This window comes from Daphnia magna, linkage group LG7 (assembly GCF_020631705.1).
Source record: "Daphnia magna isolate NIES linkage group LG7, ASM2063170v1.1, whole genome shotgun sequence".
In the NCBI taxonomy this organism is placed as follows: Eukaryota; Metazoa; Arthropoda; class Branchiopoda; order Diplostraca; family Daphniidae; genus Daphnia; species Daphnia magna.
Genome location: NC_059188.1, coordinates 10,798,291 through 10,814,647, shown reverse-complemented (window position 1 = coordinate 10,814,647; position 16,357 = coordinate 10,798,291). Strand labels below are relative to the sequence as shown.

The 16,357-nt window shown below is 37.3% G+C and overlaps 3 protein-coding genes and 2 long non-coding RNA genes across 6 annotated transcripts; 3 read left to right on the top strand and 2 right to left on the bottom strand.

Moving 5' to 3' along the window:
• Positions 1-364: 364 nt before the first annotated feature.
• On the bottom strand, positions 365-5,523 carry LOC116915802. The gene is made up of 10 exons (XM_045176823.1): positions 5,078-5,523; positions 4,685-5,009; positions 3,975-4,617; positions 3,680-3,911; positions 3,513-3,605; positions 2,264-3,115; positions 2,035-2,190; positions 1,774-1,965; positions 1,323-1,700; positions 365-1,259 (listed from the first exon to the last, which is right to left on the bottom strand). The coding sequence occupies exons 2-10, from the start codon at positions 5,004-5,006 to the stop codon at positions 426-428; spliced, it is 3,702 nt and encodes a 1,233-aa protein (XP_045032758.1). The 5' UTR covers positions 5,007-5,009; positions 5,078-5,523; the 3' UTR covers positions 365-425.
• Positions 5,524-5,540: 17 nt separating this feature from the next.
• LOC116927677 lies at positions 5,541-6,675 on the top strand. Its single transcript, XR_006649452.1, has 6 exons — positions 5,541-5,574; positions 5,638-5,726; positions 5,779-5,867; positions 5,934-6,218; positions 6,281-6,422; positions 6,488-6,675. It is a non-coding gene; the product is annotated as an uncharacterized LOC116927677 (long non-coding RNA).
• An 811-nt stretch (positions 6,676-7,486) lies between these two features.
• On the top strand, positions 7,487-9,349 carry LOC116927682. Of its 2 annotated transcripts, none has more exons than XR_004396738.2 (8): positions 7,487-7,673; positions 7,764-7,882; positions 8,175-8,289; positions 8,348-8,439; positions 8,528-8,593; positions 8,713-8,849; positions 8,916-9,013; positions 9,088-9,349. It is a non-coding gene; the product is annotated as an uncharacterized LOC116927682 (long non-coding RNA). The 2 variants fall into 2 exon arrangements; XR_004396737.2 differs by having other exon boundaries at positions 7,488-7,673; positions 8,713-8,844.
• Positions 9,350-11,665: 2,316 nt separating this feature from the next.
• LOC116927645 (Usher syndrome type-1G protein homolog) lies at positions 11,666-14,805 on the top strand. The gene is given in 7 exon segments (XM_032934677.2): positions 11,666-11,999; positions 12,896-13,039; positions 13,136-13,911; positions 13,984-14,176; positions 14,238-14,281; positions 14,284-14,397; positions 14,471-14,805. Coding segments are annotated over 7 exon segments (1,533 nt in total). The 5' UTR covers positions 11,666-11,979; the 3' UTR covers positions 14,713-14,805.
• LOC116927669 (serum amyloid A-5 protein) lies at positions 14,758-15,530 on the bottom strand. The gene is made up of 2 exons (XM_032934715.2): positions 15,340-15,530; positions 14,758-15,238 (listed from the first exon to the last, which is right to left on the bottom strand). Exons 1-2 carry the CDS (start codon positions 15,377-15,379, stop codon positions 14,904-14,906), a joined length of 375 nt encoding a protein of 124 aa, XP_032790606.2. The 5' UTR covers positions 15,380-15,530; the 3' UTR covers positions 14,758-14,903.
• Positions 15,531-16,357: the final 827 nt, after the last annotated feature.

The following is a 16,357-nucleotide window of genomic DNA, read 5'->3' as shown; positions in this document are numbered from 1 at the left end:
CACACACCGTAATTTTTAATTAAATCATGCACGGTATAACTTTGGTATGCACATGTAAATTAAGCACAAAAATTCAGCATATCGTGTGAATTATTTCATATTTTTAGTGGTTGGGTAACCTACTTTCATAAAATGATTGATTTTTCCCCATTTTCCCCCATTTTCCGAGACCAATTTTATTAATCTTGAAACGCAGCATTGTTTTGTTTATATTGATAGAGTGCAATTGTTGGGCGCTAATTATGATTTGCTGATACTTCTTATTGTGGTAACCTACTAATTTTGCTATAATGGATATAATAGCTGTTGCATACTTCTATTTATTTTTTTTATTTAAGAAACAAATAAATGTTAAAATAATACATTAATGTTCAAACGTTCTTTGTATTTTCTTGAAATTTACGAACAGTAATTTGCCCTTGACTTTATTTTCTAACTGACTTATTTAATTTTTTCAATTTCATCCTTGCATGAGATTGCGTTTTTTTCTCTTCCACTATATCGATAAATTTCTTTTCCCCGAAACAACGGAAACGTAGAATTAAATACTGAAAAATTACACTAACCATGAGAGATTTTTGGTGTTGCGGACAACCAACGAATGGCAATTTTTTGGCAGCGAGAATTGTTAAAGTTGCCTCAAAGGCATCACGAACAAATACCATATCACGTTGCACCAATGACAAAAAAGCTAATTCTACTTCACATAACAATTGGAACAAGCTATAGGAGCTGAAAATTAGCTGTCCCCGTTTTTTTATTTCTGTGAGCATTTTTGCAGTGAAATTTAGTGGTAGATCTTCAATACTAACATCGACAGTTTTCAGACATTCTTTACAAAATGTCGAGTTCTTCCTTCTGCCTTTCTTACGAAAACAATGTACAACGTACCCGCAAATGTAATAAATAATTTCAGAGTCCAAAACATCAAGTTTTGTGTTTGGATCACATATACTTACTTGTGAGAGTGGATCGATCACTGACAGACTACATAGCTCACGTTCTATTCCTTTTAGTAGTACGTCACGGAGGTGTTCCTTTCGTTGTTTCATTTTTTCCTTCATATCGTTGAATCTAGATTTCATCCATAGGCTAAATGTTGTAAGCACAACATTTTTTTCTTCATTGTCACAGTTGCTCCCTCTAAGGATTTGTTTAGTAGGGTAGTAGAGTGTTAACAACCGAAAGAGTTCCAAGAAAGATGTAACTGTAGGCTTGTCGCCACAGCGACCGCTCATTCGAATGATACCGAAAAATCTCTAGAACAATAAGTAAAATATATAAAGAAACGTGCCACGGAGATAAATTAATGTGAACCTCACCTCAATACAGTCTTGATTAAATTTTCCTGTTAAAACGTAATCGTATCCCGACTCAAACAGAAAATTTGTAACATCAATTGTACTCAGGATCGTCACCCTTAAACCATTCATGGTGGTTGTTGATAGAAATGGTTCATAGACAGTTGTAGTATTTTCTGTAGGTTTTTCAGCGTTGTCCGGCAAGTTGAACGCTTCAGCGGAGGAACAGTATTCCAAATCAATTACTATGGTTCTACGGTCTTCAAATGTGTTTCCATCAAAACAATCCTTCTCTAGAACTGAATCTTTCAAAGTTTCATCTTCTTGCTCAATTTGTGACAACTGTCCACACGCAGCAAATTCAGTTTCCTCAATACATTTGTATAACTGTGAGAGTGTCTTAAAGGAATTCAAAGGACTTATTATTATTATTATAACTTTCAAAAAAGTTCTTTTGTTCATGTTATGGTACCTCACGCCTGTCGGCCCAATTTTGTTTTGTCGTCGCATTCACTTTACATCTAGAATTCATGACGTCGAATGAGTTATTTAAAAGCCTCACGAGTTCTTCCAACGCTTCACTGTCTTTAAACTGATTCGCTAACTTTGTATTTCCGTCTGAACGGTAACGCTTGAGACCGTCGGCGACAGCATTTGACAAAATCTGGAAAAATAAAACCTTATATTAAAGAAACTACTGGTGAATTTTCGTTATAGACACATTAATTCATACCTGAACTGCAAGCTTGACGCTCATTTTCTGGAAGCTATTAGGGCTTAGATGGACAGGCTTAAGTTTTGGAACAACACTGAGTCCTGTGCTTCCCCGATCAGAATCATGCTGAAATAATTTCAGAAGATGCGAATATCGAACCGTTTTACCGGAAACCTAAAAAACAATGGAATTTATTAATGAATTAATACAACTGTAACTCTGAATATAACAAATTAACAGAACCTACTTGAGTATCGCCATGATTAAAAATATGATTTCGAATACACTTAAACAAGTGGGGGACGTCTCTCATAAAAAAAATTTCTGTATCAGAGATCGGATGCTTGATGGAATTTTTCATGGTCACGTAGTCAGTGTTGCAGCCTGATATTCCCAATAAGTTCCACAGCGAATTGTTTGGCTGTGAACCGTCACAGACCGTAGTTACAACTCTCGCACCCGCTTCTTCAAGCAAAATTAATGCTTTCATAACGATGCTTTGTAGCTCTTTGCCTTTAGCTGCACTTTTTGAAGCAAACACTGAGATGGGTTGTATCCATCGATCACGAAATGGTCTAAATACCAATACAAGAGCGTGATCTGCTAAATGTGGAGTTAACGTTTCTTCGTGAATATTATTCTCATCCACTTCATATTCTTCGTCAAACCAATTTTCATTGAGAGCTGAAATATTATTTTCGTCGTCCTCGGCTTCATCAGGGCTAGCATGTAGGTAGGAAAATCCTTTAAATTGGAAATTGTTTTTGTCAAATCGTATGTCTTGTAGGATGGCCATTTCGTCCCACATCAACGAACCATATCTCAAATGTAGTGGCAAGTTTCTGAAATGTTTCTTTATGCACTGAATTGCAAAATCGTTGAACCCAAATTCAGCTGAAAGACAACTAGTCATTTTTCTAATTGTATCTTTGCATGGTAAAGGTAATACGTTGTTAATCCTTAAGTGTTCGTAGGTAGCAGGACTTTTCACTCTCATCAGCAAACATTCTAAAAGCCATTCAACCTCATATCGCATGTCCCGAAACTTCTTATCCTTACATCTTGCTTTCATGACAATGGTTTTAACCACAAGCTTTCCCTATTACAGAATAAATTAGATTATTGCAACAGTGTAATGACAAGCAAACATGGATATTAAGAATTACAATGGAAGAGTCAATAACCATATTAGAAAATCATTCTTAGGTCGAATGTTTGTATGTTGAAATAGTAATTACTGTTTTTTTTTAAAGGATAACTGATTATAGCAGTATTCAAAGAAATTGTCATGAGAAAACATTCATAAAGTCGGTTACATAGGTTGTGTTTTAATTTAAAAAAGTCAATTGTAGTAAGAAGGGAAACTTTACAAAAATGCGATTACATGTAAGAGTTCTAATAAGTTAATAATACGTCAACTATAATAGTAAAAAATAGTATTTTTGAAAAACCAATATACTATAACAGTAGGTATAAAGGAGTACTCCGCATTATACCTTATCATCAAGTTCGTCTAAAACGGCCTTAAGTTTATCCTTTTTAAGAGATGCTATCTCATTACGAAGCGCATTTATCTGCAACTTGAGTTCCTAATAGATAATCAGATACGGTATTAATTTTTTATCGAATATCCAAATGTAGTTACACATCATCGACTACTTACTTTTATCTTGATATTTTTTTTTTCAACTTGTCTCTTGAAATACAATGCTTTTTTTCCTTCTTCACGCACTTTCTTTGCCAGTTGTTTCAGATGCATGTATCGATGATTTTGTTTCGAATTCTCTTTCATAATTTTGCTTCGTTTAACTTGCATCCTCATCGAATGATCTAATAACTTACAAGCAGAACATGGCTTTGTCGATTTTTCTGTCGCTGAAAGCAAAATCCTACAACTGGAAAATCAAGAGAAAAATATGTTATTTCTGTTATGTTATTGAAATAGCTTTACAACAAACCTGTTTGCTAACCAAACATTGTTGAGTAATTTTCCATTATGAACAACTTTGGTATGGTTCGGGTGTTTGTTCTCATCGTTCTTTATACCAGGACACAATCTTGATTTGTCAATACTAATTAGTAGTTCTTCAATATCCCTTTCAGTTGTACATGGCATACTTGCACCATCAAAATCTGGAACAGTTTTAGAGTGAACTGCCACAGTTACTTTGTGAATGTCTGAGACCCAATTGATGTTGACATTCTTAAAAATGGCGAGGCTGAAATCTTTCTGCTGTACTTCAAAATAGTTGACACTGTACGCATTTACTTGTTTCTTCAACCACATACTTGAAGGTAATTTCACTTCCATGTATGCTAGTGGTAGTGAAGGAGTTTGTAATGGCATTTCTTCCGGTGTTGTACAAGATTGAGCTTCAATTGGTTCCTCTAACTGAATAGTATTTGCACTGTTAGCAGTTTCAATATGACTTTCTTGCTCGCAATCATTTGCACTGTGACTGTATGTTACAGTTGTGCTTTTCTTCGTTTTAGTACTGCACCGATTGTAATAGGTTGTATACTTGACGTTAGAGACAGGTAATCTAATGGTTTCCTGTATTCTTATGGAATTTGTTGTTGGCAATAGTTCAGTAGGTGTTCCTACAAAACAATAATATACATATCAATAAACGGAACAACATAATGCATGTAGGCTAACATGTTTTACCTATGAATATTTTTGGCAACACTCCATCTTTTAATTTGCATCTTTGTCGAGGTAACAAAACTTGCTGTCCATTGATGACTGTTATGTCATTCCTAATTATGTCACCCTCTTCGAAGTGTTCCTCACACAACCAGTAATTCTTGGGAAAGGAAATTCCTTTCTCTTTTGGAATACTTTTCTCCCACAATTTTAGATACTCTACCTCTTTTGGGTTTCTGAATAAATTGATTTTTTTTACTAGGTTGCTGACATTAGGTAGTGTCCCTAAAGCAGTGCGTTTCTTTCTGCCATTTCTACAACCAATTATGTAACACTGCGCCATTTCCTAAACCATACAGAAAAAAATGGATCTTAATATTTTAACTTTAATATACAATTCTATTTAGAACTTACGAGAAGGATACCCTACAACATATCAATTGTTGAAGTGAAACCAGCTAAAACAAAACAGTACAAAACTAAACTTGGTCTATGATGGTATGAAAAAAACCCGCCAAAACAACACTGACTTTTACTGCAGTTTTCTATTTTTTACATGCAGCGTTTCACGATTAATACAATCTGGTTTCGGAAAATGGGGGAAAATGGGGAAAAATCAATCATTTTATGAAAGTAGGTTACCCAACCACTAAAAATATGAAATAATTCACACGATATGCTGAATTTTTGTGCTTAATTTACATGTGCATACCAAAGTTATACCGTGCATGATTTAATTAAAAATTACGGTGTGTGAAGCATTGGTTCAGTAGGGAAACCCAAAATTATTATCTTAGCAGAGGCAGCGCCACTATGCGGCATCTCACGCGCATCGCTACAGAGGAATATAGGCGTTAGCGGTCTTCCACTTCGTTGTCTATGATAGCAAGGTGAAGAGAAAACTTGGATTTGTAAGTTGTTTGCTGTTGTCCTTTTTCTTGATTTTCTTTGAATTATTTAACCTTCTGCAAAAGGCATGGATTAATCCTTGGAAGAATTCCTCGTCCCAGTGAAGTTCACAAAATACAAATCAGTGCATGATTGGCATTGTGACAAATGATGGGTAAAGTAGCATGAAGTTGTTGATACAGTTTTCTAAAATCTGGTTTATTTAGATATAACAGAAGGTAAAGACTCGCCACATTGAACTCACTCACCAATAAAATTTAAATAACTACCTGTCAAAATGTTGCTGACACTCAAGGTATATGAAATGAATAGATTTGTTTGATTTATCTTTAAATTTTGTCTCGTTTTGATTTCAATATAGAGGTGTTGCTTGGCTTGCAAAAATATGAAATGTAGTTGAACCATGGAATTGAATGTAATTGATATGAACTGTAAAACAGAATATTGTGAAGTAAGTTTTTTTTAAATATTTCTGATACTTAATTTTTTCTATTGCTTCAGATGAAAAGCATTAATTCCATCAAATGTTATGGAACTCATGTTTGCTTCTAAGGCCAAAAATGGAAATATAACGAAACCAATTAAAACAGATATGGCTAACTGATATTAGTGAAATGTCATGTATACGGTCAAAAAGAAGTCTGAGGTAATACATTTCGGCGTAGAATTCTCATAAGCCATGTTTAACATCGATTAATTCTTTTACAGTGCTTTTTAAAGAAATTTTGCTGCACCAAGCTCGGAATTTTCCGGGATGTAAATTGTGATTCCCCATGGGTTTTTTTAAGAAACCAGTTTACGTTGACGCAGTAAGAGCTTCTAATTCTAATGCCAGAGTTCGTACGTTATGGTACTCTAAACATTATATGCATAAATTCAAGTGCCCCTTGATTTAAGTTATCTTATTCATTCCAGATTTCGTGATCGTTTTATGCCAACTAACCACGAAAGATGTCATGTAACTGTTTTTTGACATGTCAAAAAATTGTACGCGGCTAGAGATGCTGCGTTTTGGAAGAAAGCTACTTCCACATCACCGTTGGTCGCTGATTTGTCCCGAAGATGAAATTTTAAAATTTTAATAAATTGAAGTGCATATCTGGGCTCCCTTCTTTTCTGTGGCCCCGTTTCCCCTTGACTCGTAATAAGCCCGTAGGAGGTCATGCCCCTACTGTGATCAGCAGTAAAGGTTGTGAGTGCGCTGTCCGGAAAGGGGACGTGGGGGTCCTCAAGTTCTGAGATATCATTGGAGGGCGAAGAGGCTACCCACAAATCCGAATAACGGTTAATCGCTCACGTAAAAACTTGTCCGAAACCTTCCATCCTATTCCGGCTTCTCTTAGCCACTCCCCGGGTAATCTCCCCGGGGGTTCAAAAATTTGCATGATTTGGATTCGAAATTCAAGGAAAATTACAAAACCATAATATAATTTACAAAAAAGTCGGACTTACTTTATTTTTTACATGTTCATAAGGAAATGGAAAGCACGGGACCCTTTTCTTTTTCACAATTTGATTTTCGTCGCCTAGACATACGTTTTTTTATATGGAAATAAACTGAATATAAGTATCTTGGCATGTACTTCATTACTTCTATGATTTGATTCAATAAAATGCAAAATTCAATAGCATTTTCAATAAGGGTTTTTGCAAAGACGTTTCGTAGTTTGGGCTGCCCTTGTGCAAAATTAATCGGTTTCGCGGCTCATTGCGTGGGGGCTGTTCCCGTGTTCCGCATTGAGTTTCGCGTTTGAGAGACGCCCCTTAATTTGCGAAAAAACTGTATTTTATTCGGCATCAGAGTTTACTTTTGGTTACAGCAGGCTAGGTTTCATGAAATCCAGTTTAAAATTTTTAAGCCTTATTTTTTTACAAAAGTCGGGCCTTAGTCGCGTTGGCTTAGTCGCGGCCTTAGTCGCGTTGGGCAGGGTAGGTTTCAAGTTCGGTTTCGAAGTGGTTGGTGTGTTACTGGACGGTAGATTGTCATTAGATGGCAGTGCTGTTTAGTGGTGTCTGCTACTGTCGAGTGTGTCGGTAGTAAAAAAGTGTCTGATGGCATTCTGTAGTTCACAATGAAATGGATAATGAAGACATTCAAATGGTAACTAGATTTAGTGAAGTATTTTTAAAAAGAGAAATTGAATTTATTTTTAAATTGAAAATATTTTTATAAAAATCGAATGTATGTTAGATGTCTTTTGTTCAAGATAAGTGTTAAAATCCACATGATCTGGTGACAGAATTTAAATGGGACTTGTGTTATCACAACCCCTGAGTACAATGAATACCAACAGTTCCCCAGATCAAGAGGTAAAGATAATTCAAAATAAATCACTATTATTGTCATAATGGTTTCCCTCATAACCCTATTAATCAAAAGTTCTTTCCCTTCTCATTTTCAATTTTGATAAATGACAATGTTTGGGATGCAAGCTTGTAAAAATGTCTCACTTTCATGACTTGTGTGATCGGAAGAAGAAACCTAGTCTGGATTGCATCAACCATAGCATTTACATGATTTACTTTTACAGTTCTTCCATTTCACTACTATATGTTCAGTAAACTACAATTATTCTCATCATGTGTTTTCTTTGTATTTTAGGTCTAGTCTGAGGTGATCCATTTTTTTTTCATTGGTCCGCAGTTCTGAATTAAGGCTGGTATGTGTATTATGCATCGCCATGCTGAGTACTAGAGGGAAGGAATAACTCAAAATGGTATGATGATTTCAGATTCTCATGGTTTCCGCGTTAACAGATTTTTATTTGCTTTCAGTGTTTGATTCTGAACAATGGTCATTTGGGAATCTAAAAATTATTTAAAATAAAGATTCATCTCCTGGTACATAGCTTGACTTGTCCTGAGCTGTAAAAATTTTTCCTATATCAAATTTATTTTAAAAACTTGGTTTTACATTAATTGCATGCTTACATCCATAGTATTTTTTTTTTTTAGGGCAAGGATTCTAGCCATGCAGATCAGAATTGAGTGCAAATATCATTCAGGACTTTCTATCTCATGGTATGTGTGGATACTAGTTCATGTGATGCTATTTGATTGCACTAAAAAGAAATTATTCCTCTTTTTTATGGGGTGTTCATTTCGTAATCGAAAAATGCCACAAAAATTCTTGAATTTAGATCCATGACTGTTATTCTGCCATAGGCGTCTTCATTTTAAAAAATCTATAACTGATTGGTGATTGGGAGGCCATGCCTTTATTAAACTAAAATGTCAATTACGGAATGAAGGCTCCAGAAAACAAGACCATGGTTTGGTAGATGTTGTATTGATGGCAAAGTAGAAAATATTTTAAATTGTATATCATCTGTATTATTCTAAGGAAATGGAAATTTTGGTCCAGCCCTCTACCATTATATTCAGAGTGAAATGTATAGATGGGTTTCTACTGGATATTAATTCCAACTCTCCCATCTTGAGGTGAGAAGCACTAGATGGGTTCACATGTTTTCTGTTGCCTCATTTCCCGTTGTTTGTTTTTCTTTTCATTCCAGGTTTCACGAGGAAGTTTTGCAGCTGACTATAAAAGATGTCTTGTCTTATATTTGACGGTGTCAGAAATAGAAGACGAAAAAAGATGCTGCACTTTCGAAGAAACTTACCTGCACTTAACCGCTAGCCACTAATTCGAACCGAAGATAAAATATTATAATTTTTATAAATTGAAGTGCATATCTGGGCTCCCTTCTTTTCTGTGGCCCCGTTTCCCCTTGACTCGTAATAAGCCCGTAGGGGGTCATGCCCCTACTGTGATCAGCAGTAAAGGTTGTGAGTGCGCTGTCCGGAAAGGGGACGTGGGGGTCCTCAAGTTCTGAGATATCATTGGAGGGCGAAGAGGCTACCCACAAATCCGAATAACGGTTAATCGCTCACGTAAAAACTTGTCCGAAACCTTCCATCCTTTTCCGGCTTCTCTTAGCCACTCCCCGGGTAATCTCCCCGGGGGCTCGGTTCAATTGAGGTAGGGTTTACCCCTACCTTATTTTACTTTACAGGTTATTTATCAATACAAAATGCTTAAAACAAAATTTTCAAAAATGTTTCTTTTTCTGGTATTTTATTTTTTTATTTTGTGCAACGCACTTGTTCTCCTATGATTTGTCTGTACATATTGCATGTCACAACTTCGTTATTCACAGATTGAGGCAACTAAGTTTCATTAGTGTAAGCACCGCATGCCAATGGTATATAATTTATTTAAGCATACACTGTTTGAAAGTGCTATATTGCCATTAGAATACTCTTTTCAATTCATATTTGATTTCAATTTGACTCTGTGAGGAATCGAACCTTTACATTACAGCATCCCTTGCCGATGCTCAACCACTGAGCCATGAGTCACATTACAATCTTACTGTTTTGCTATGTCATGTAAGGTGTGTGTACATTTAGGTGTAAATGTATAGACTATATACACTTAGAATTATATTGTCAAATGGGAATTCCCTAGGTAAATGGATGAAATATGGTTCACTTTGCAGACTGTTTGGGTGGCATGTTAAGAGCTGTATTTTTACTAAACAATAGTAAAATGGCATATATATCAAACACATGAGAATGCTATATATCAATCAAAAGCAAGAATAAACAGTGAAATTGAGTTTATCAACTGCGACTCAACTATTAATCTAACTATATTCAATTACTTAATTCTAATTCCAATTAATATTCAATTAACCCCTAAACTTAAATTAAAGTATTCACATGTTTGCTATTTGTTGTTTCATACTGCTTGTATTAATTTTTTTTCACAGACTACAAATACAACCAACTGCAGTCAACCACGGCAGTGTCACAATTGGCTGCCAGAAGATTGACAACTATGATATAACTACAAGGGCCTGATGAAGGGTTTTTGCAAGGAAAAGGTCAAAAAAAATTTAGGAGCGCTATCCCTTTTTATTCCCTACAAGTAGCAATCTACATCAAGGGAAACGTGTAGCAAGATAAAAAAATAAACTACAATGCATGAATGAGAACACAATGTGTTTAGTAGATATGTTTGTGTCCAGTTTAGTCTCTTTCCATTTGGGAAATGGATCTTGGTTTCTCATAAAGCCACAACAAAGTGTTGTTTCACTACCAACCTTATTAAACATTAGACAATAATCAAAGTAAGGCCTTCAGAATTATGAATCAGAATATCATAAAGGTCAAACACTTGGCTTGTCCCTTGTTATACTACCCAAACCGGTAGAAAAACATTTGATTTTGCTTCTTTATTGCGATTTCAAATTATAAAAACCCAATTTTCTTTCAAATTATAAAAACCAAATTTTCTTTTAAAAATTAAAAACTTACGTGCTTACGTCAACCCCACTCCTGAGACAGATTAACTATTTCCGAAGCAGACGAACTATAATTGACCACCTCAATTTTGCACATTGTTTTGAAAAGTACTGTATCGCCATCCAGCGGAAATTCTATCAGGAAAATTAAGCTCGACTCGGTGTCGACAAATGAGTTTCTGCGTCACCCGCAAGAGGCGCTCCCACCGGGCGAAAAATGAAATGAATGAAATACATTGATTAATTGAACAACAAACTCAAAACAAACCAAAACTTAAAAAATTAATTAAGTCTTTCAGGGACAAAAGTAAAAAACAAACAATAACAATTGTTGAAATTAGCAATGGCGGCAAACCCCTTGGTTTACCATATGCTTTTAACATGGGGAAAAGATCAATACGTATAATGCTGGCGCGCCAGCAAGATCAGTCAAGGAAAGAAGGTGAACTCTGCTAACGCCAGATGACACTGATATCAACTGGGTTCGGCAATGCAAGAGATGCCTTTTCTCGTCTTTCGGCAACAACAACAATTGCCAAAATGTGTGTCTCTTAGGATCCCTTGTGAATAACAAAAACCCTGTCGCACAGTCTTTACGATGGGTTTATTAACTTTATAGGATAAAACCTCCTTGACGGAAACGTTTTAGTATCCCCACTTTGCACGGAATAGCTATACCAAAAGCATAAAGTTTTGGGTTTCATGGCCTCGTCTTCAGCGTTATCTTTTCTATAAACTCACCTTTTTGCATACGACCAAGCACACCACCCCCATTCACTCCATCGTCCTCCGATATCATTAAGTTATATTATTAATATATTTTTTAATATGATTATCTGAAACCTCGCGTACCCTGTGAGCTGTTCATTCTTCTGCCTTCGTTGCCAGCCGACAGATGGTTTATTTTCAGAGGTGGACCCATCCGAAAAAGGGGAGGGATTCAGGTGGGTCAGTCATCATCCAGAGTTCATACCTGACGCTACCCATCTGTTTGTCGGTATCTGTAATAATCTAGAAGCGGAGAAAGGAATCGTGATTACAACTGAGTCTCGGTTGGAGGTGTACGGATTTGTGTGTTGTCGACGCTTTGAGATCGTCATGGCCTACCGTTTTCATCGGTAAGATTTGTTGAATTTATTTATTTCCAGCAGCGCTCGTCGTTTTTGCTTTTTAATTTTCTTTTTCGTGCTGCTAAATTTCACAAGAGAAAAACGTTACAGCAAGTGGAAATGTTTCCGTTGTTAGGGCCCCCACCCAGACAGGCATAACACAACCTGCCCTTGCCATTGTTTGCTCGATCCCCCCCCCCCTTTTTTTTTAAATTCTATTTGAATTGCCCCTCAACTTCCGGTTCTCGGAAAAAGGGGGAAAGTTGACGGACACATTCGCTGCCAAGCAAAGGGGATTTAAAAGAAAAAAAAAAACGTGCTCTTGCTTTTGACGTACAGTTAATATTTTCTAGAATGAAAAGGAAACGTCATTGTTTTCAATATCAAATGGCAGGAACTTTACAGGCGAATCCATCTTTCGGCTTGATGCGCAAAAGTACAGCTTTCCACTTAATTTTACAAATCCCTTGTAGCATCAAAACTAGCACAGTTTTCAACTATCAACTAAACGCGATGGACAACTTTATCTGATTTCAATCTTGGACTGTGGTAACATTGAAACTAAATTCCCGTTTGATGTGCGCAATCACGGATTTTTGACACGGGTGGTATCAGTCGAAGGAGAACATAGTCCGTTTGAAACCGGGGCATTTCGGTTTATCAGCAAAGTTTTGCTCTGTTATCGCATCATAATGGCCCGCACTGACGTTTCGCTGTGTGGCTGATCCAATTTCTCTTTTGATAAGAAACTGGATGCCGTCTCAATTAATCCAAATTGTTGGTCGTTGCAACTAGTGAATAACGACACAATCGGAGCGCAACGTTTCTGTCCTGATTTCAATCGATCAATCAAATTACCCGTAGAGAAATTGTTTGTTTTTTCAAAACATACCTTTCTAAAATAGAGCGGCTCGTGATGGAAAGCTGGATATTTTAAAAGAAGCAACGAGAAAAGATTGCAACGCCAAAGATGACGACGGGATGACTCCGACGCTTTGGGCCGCCTTCGAAGGCAAACTGGATGCTCTTCGGCTCATTGTCGGACGAGGGTACAAAGACAAAACTTTTGAAATTCGTAAATGCAAATTAAACGTTTAACGTAAATGTCTGTTTTGTTGTCTTTTAATTTCCCGTTTTCCCATTAGAGGCGACCCTGAAAAATGCGATCACTATGGCAACACGGCCCTTCACTTTGCCGCGGCTCAGGGACACATGAATTGCGTCACGTTCTTGATGAACTACGGCATCAATCTGTTCGCCAAGGATATCGATTACCATACAGCTACAGAATTGGCCGCCATGAATGACCGCCAAGAGATTTTGCGCTACTTAGACGAACAGACTGCAAAGCAGCAGCGCAGCGATCCCAAGAAAGTCAAAGCTCAAACAGAGAAAGCTAAAAAGGATACAGACAAACTCGTCAAAGATTTTGCTCAAGTTCAAGAGAAGGCCAAAAAGTTGGCTGAAAAGGAACAAAAAAGATTAGAAAAGGAAAAACAGAAAATGGAACGCTCCGGAATGAGCAGTATGGTTGAACAACCGAGCACCATCATTCCTAGGCCGTCGATTGCTGCGCTCGATCTTCGACGAGATTCTCGGCTCATCTACACGCAGAGTCCAAAGTACTCTGAAATAGTCAACCCGAAAGAAAAAAAAGATAAAATCAGATTGCCTTCTAGCATCGTTTCCAAAAAGGTGCAGCAACAGCGCCTCAAGATGAAGAGCGGATCCAACCAGCAATCACTGTCCAAAAGTACCAGTTTGACGGCCCTTAACAATAACAACAGCGAAATGGCCGGAGCTGCACCTGGCGATTTTAAAATCGGAGCAATTGAAGATGGTAAAAGGTCCGTTCGCTCCATTTCTGGAGTGAGGAGGGACTCTGAGGTTTTGTATGTAACCACATTCGACGGCGCAGACAGTAAGCTCTTTTTCCGATTGTTTTTTTTTCTGGAAGAAAAGGAGCGTGAATCAATTTACGCTCTGTGTGCAGGTCAACGCGCTGGATTGGGAGGCGCCTTTCCAGGTATAGAAGGCCGCAGCAAAAGTATTTCCGGAGGAACACATCTGCGGGTTCCGACGACTTCAGATAGTGGCTTCGGTGACGACGATAAAACTCCCGCATATCAACAACAGCAAAGAGGATCCATTTTCGACCGGCCCGGAATTGGCCGTCTTGCTTTTAGGTAATTCAACTATTGTACACAAGAAAGCAAGATGCATTCACTGATTTTTATGGGGATGTAGGAATTCGATTGCAGCGCTTTGTAGATCAATTCGGCGGAGACTGGAAAGAGCAGCGCTACAGTTCAGAAAAATGGAGCATCCAACACCGACGAAGTCGTCCGTTTGAATCACAACAGACGCCAACGAGAAGACGATTCGGATCAGGATGATTTAGAATCAGGTAATTTTTTTTTCAAAACTCTTATATTTACAATTATTTAAATAAAACCTGAGGGTCTATTACTTCAATCTAGATGACGACGAAGATGAAGACAAGACTCCCCTATACTTTTTCCTGGCCGCTTTCGGATTAGAACAATTCATCGAGCCGCTTGTCAAAGAAAAATTTGACTTGGACTCGCTGATGCTCGTCACCGAGGCGGACCTGATTTCAATGAAAATTCCTTTAGGTCATCGGCGTAAGCTGATGAAAGCCATTAACGATAGAAAAGCTGCCATCGAAAGTCCTGACGAAATGGAGGACAGTCACCTGTAATTTTTTTTTTTTACTTTTTCTTAAAAAATAAACAACGCAAACAAATTTTATCACTGAACTAACAAGTTTAATACACTTAACGGTTTATACGAACGTCAAATATATCAATGTTTACAGTGAACTGTGATATGCCCATAATAATAACTACACATTACATGTTAGCTACGTTATAGTTATGTTTGAAAAAAGCCTTACCAGTGGCATTTTTTGTTACTTGGTCGGTAAGCGCATCCCACGTTCCTCAGGTAGATGCCGCAATCTCTGCCATGGCGGCCGTGGTTGTTGGCTTTCTGGTCCTCTGCTGAATTATTTCCCGAATCCCTAAATCCATCGGTCCATTCACGCATGTTGCTGATGAAGCTGGCAGTGGATCTTCTCAACAGGCCAGTACATTGATAAACGGCTCGATAGTTTCCGATGCAATGAAAATAACGGTCGCAGTTTCGGCAATTGGCGGCTTTCATTTCGTTGTAAGCCCCCCACATTTTTGCTGAAGAGCAAGGGTTTAAACCATTGCTTGCATGCACTATACGCATTGCAATAAAGAAATTGAAAGAATCGGTTGAATTATGACTTTAATTCAATTGGTGTTATGAGTGATGAAGTTGAAATCACAAGTTAACTTACCAAACATTAAGAGCAACATCAGTGCTGAGAGTGTACGCATTTTGTTGGCAATGATGTCGATAACTTTCGTGAATCTGCGTAGTGAAAGTGGAACTGTTGAAGTTGAGAGCTGTTATCTCTCAACAACCAGCCAAGTAAAGGCTATCGCAAAATGTTTTGATGTTTGGTGGAGGTCAGGTCAACTGCAAACGTGGTAGAATCCGGATGGCGATTGGCAACATAACGATTGACCTGGCAAATTTTGACAATCACGCGCACTTTTCAGTCCTTAGAATTATTAGGAAATTAAATTATACCTGATTTTGACGTAATGAATGGTGATTGAAACAACAAGATATTGTTCAACTCAACACGGAGAATCTTTAATTGCAAGCTGGTAAAGTTAGGCAACAAACATTTTCACGCATCACGTTAATAAAACCACTTAATTTCGACACTAAATAGGACTAGGATCACAAAAAAGTCGGGCCTTTCAAATGTCAGGCTTTGTGATGTCACTTCAAACTTCGCACTCTATGTGTGAACACGAGTTTTATTTGTTTATGGTGCAGTTTTACTGCGTTGCGCTCGGCTGTGCTTATCAAGTTACACGATAAAGGGTGGAATGTCAAATTGCGACACAAACCACCAATCATATACAAAAATTTGTATCGGGTTGTTAGTGTAACTCTTCTTTCCTTTTCAATACTTTGTCCCGCTGATCAAAGCAATTCAAATCTTTAAACGAAATACAGTTGGTTATGACTTTCCTCGGCCTTCCTTTTTCCCATCTCAATCACAATTATATTTTGAATTATCAACGTGTATTTGCGGTTTTTTTTTCATTCTTCAGTTCGGCCTTCCAGATAATGAGTTACATATTAAAGCAGATATATGTTTTCTGGATTTTAATTGCGACTCCTGAGGCTTTCTACCCTCAGACGAAAGAGCAACCTGTATCATACTTAAAGCTAATGCTAATTTTGCAGTAACTTTGCGTGCAAAAAAGAAAGAGAAAATGGAGAGTGAGGAGTAGATT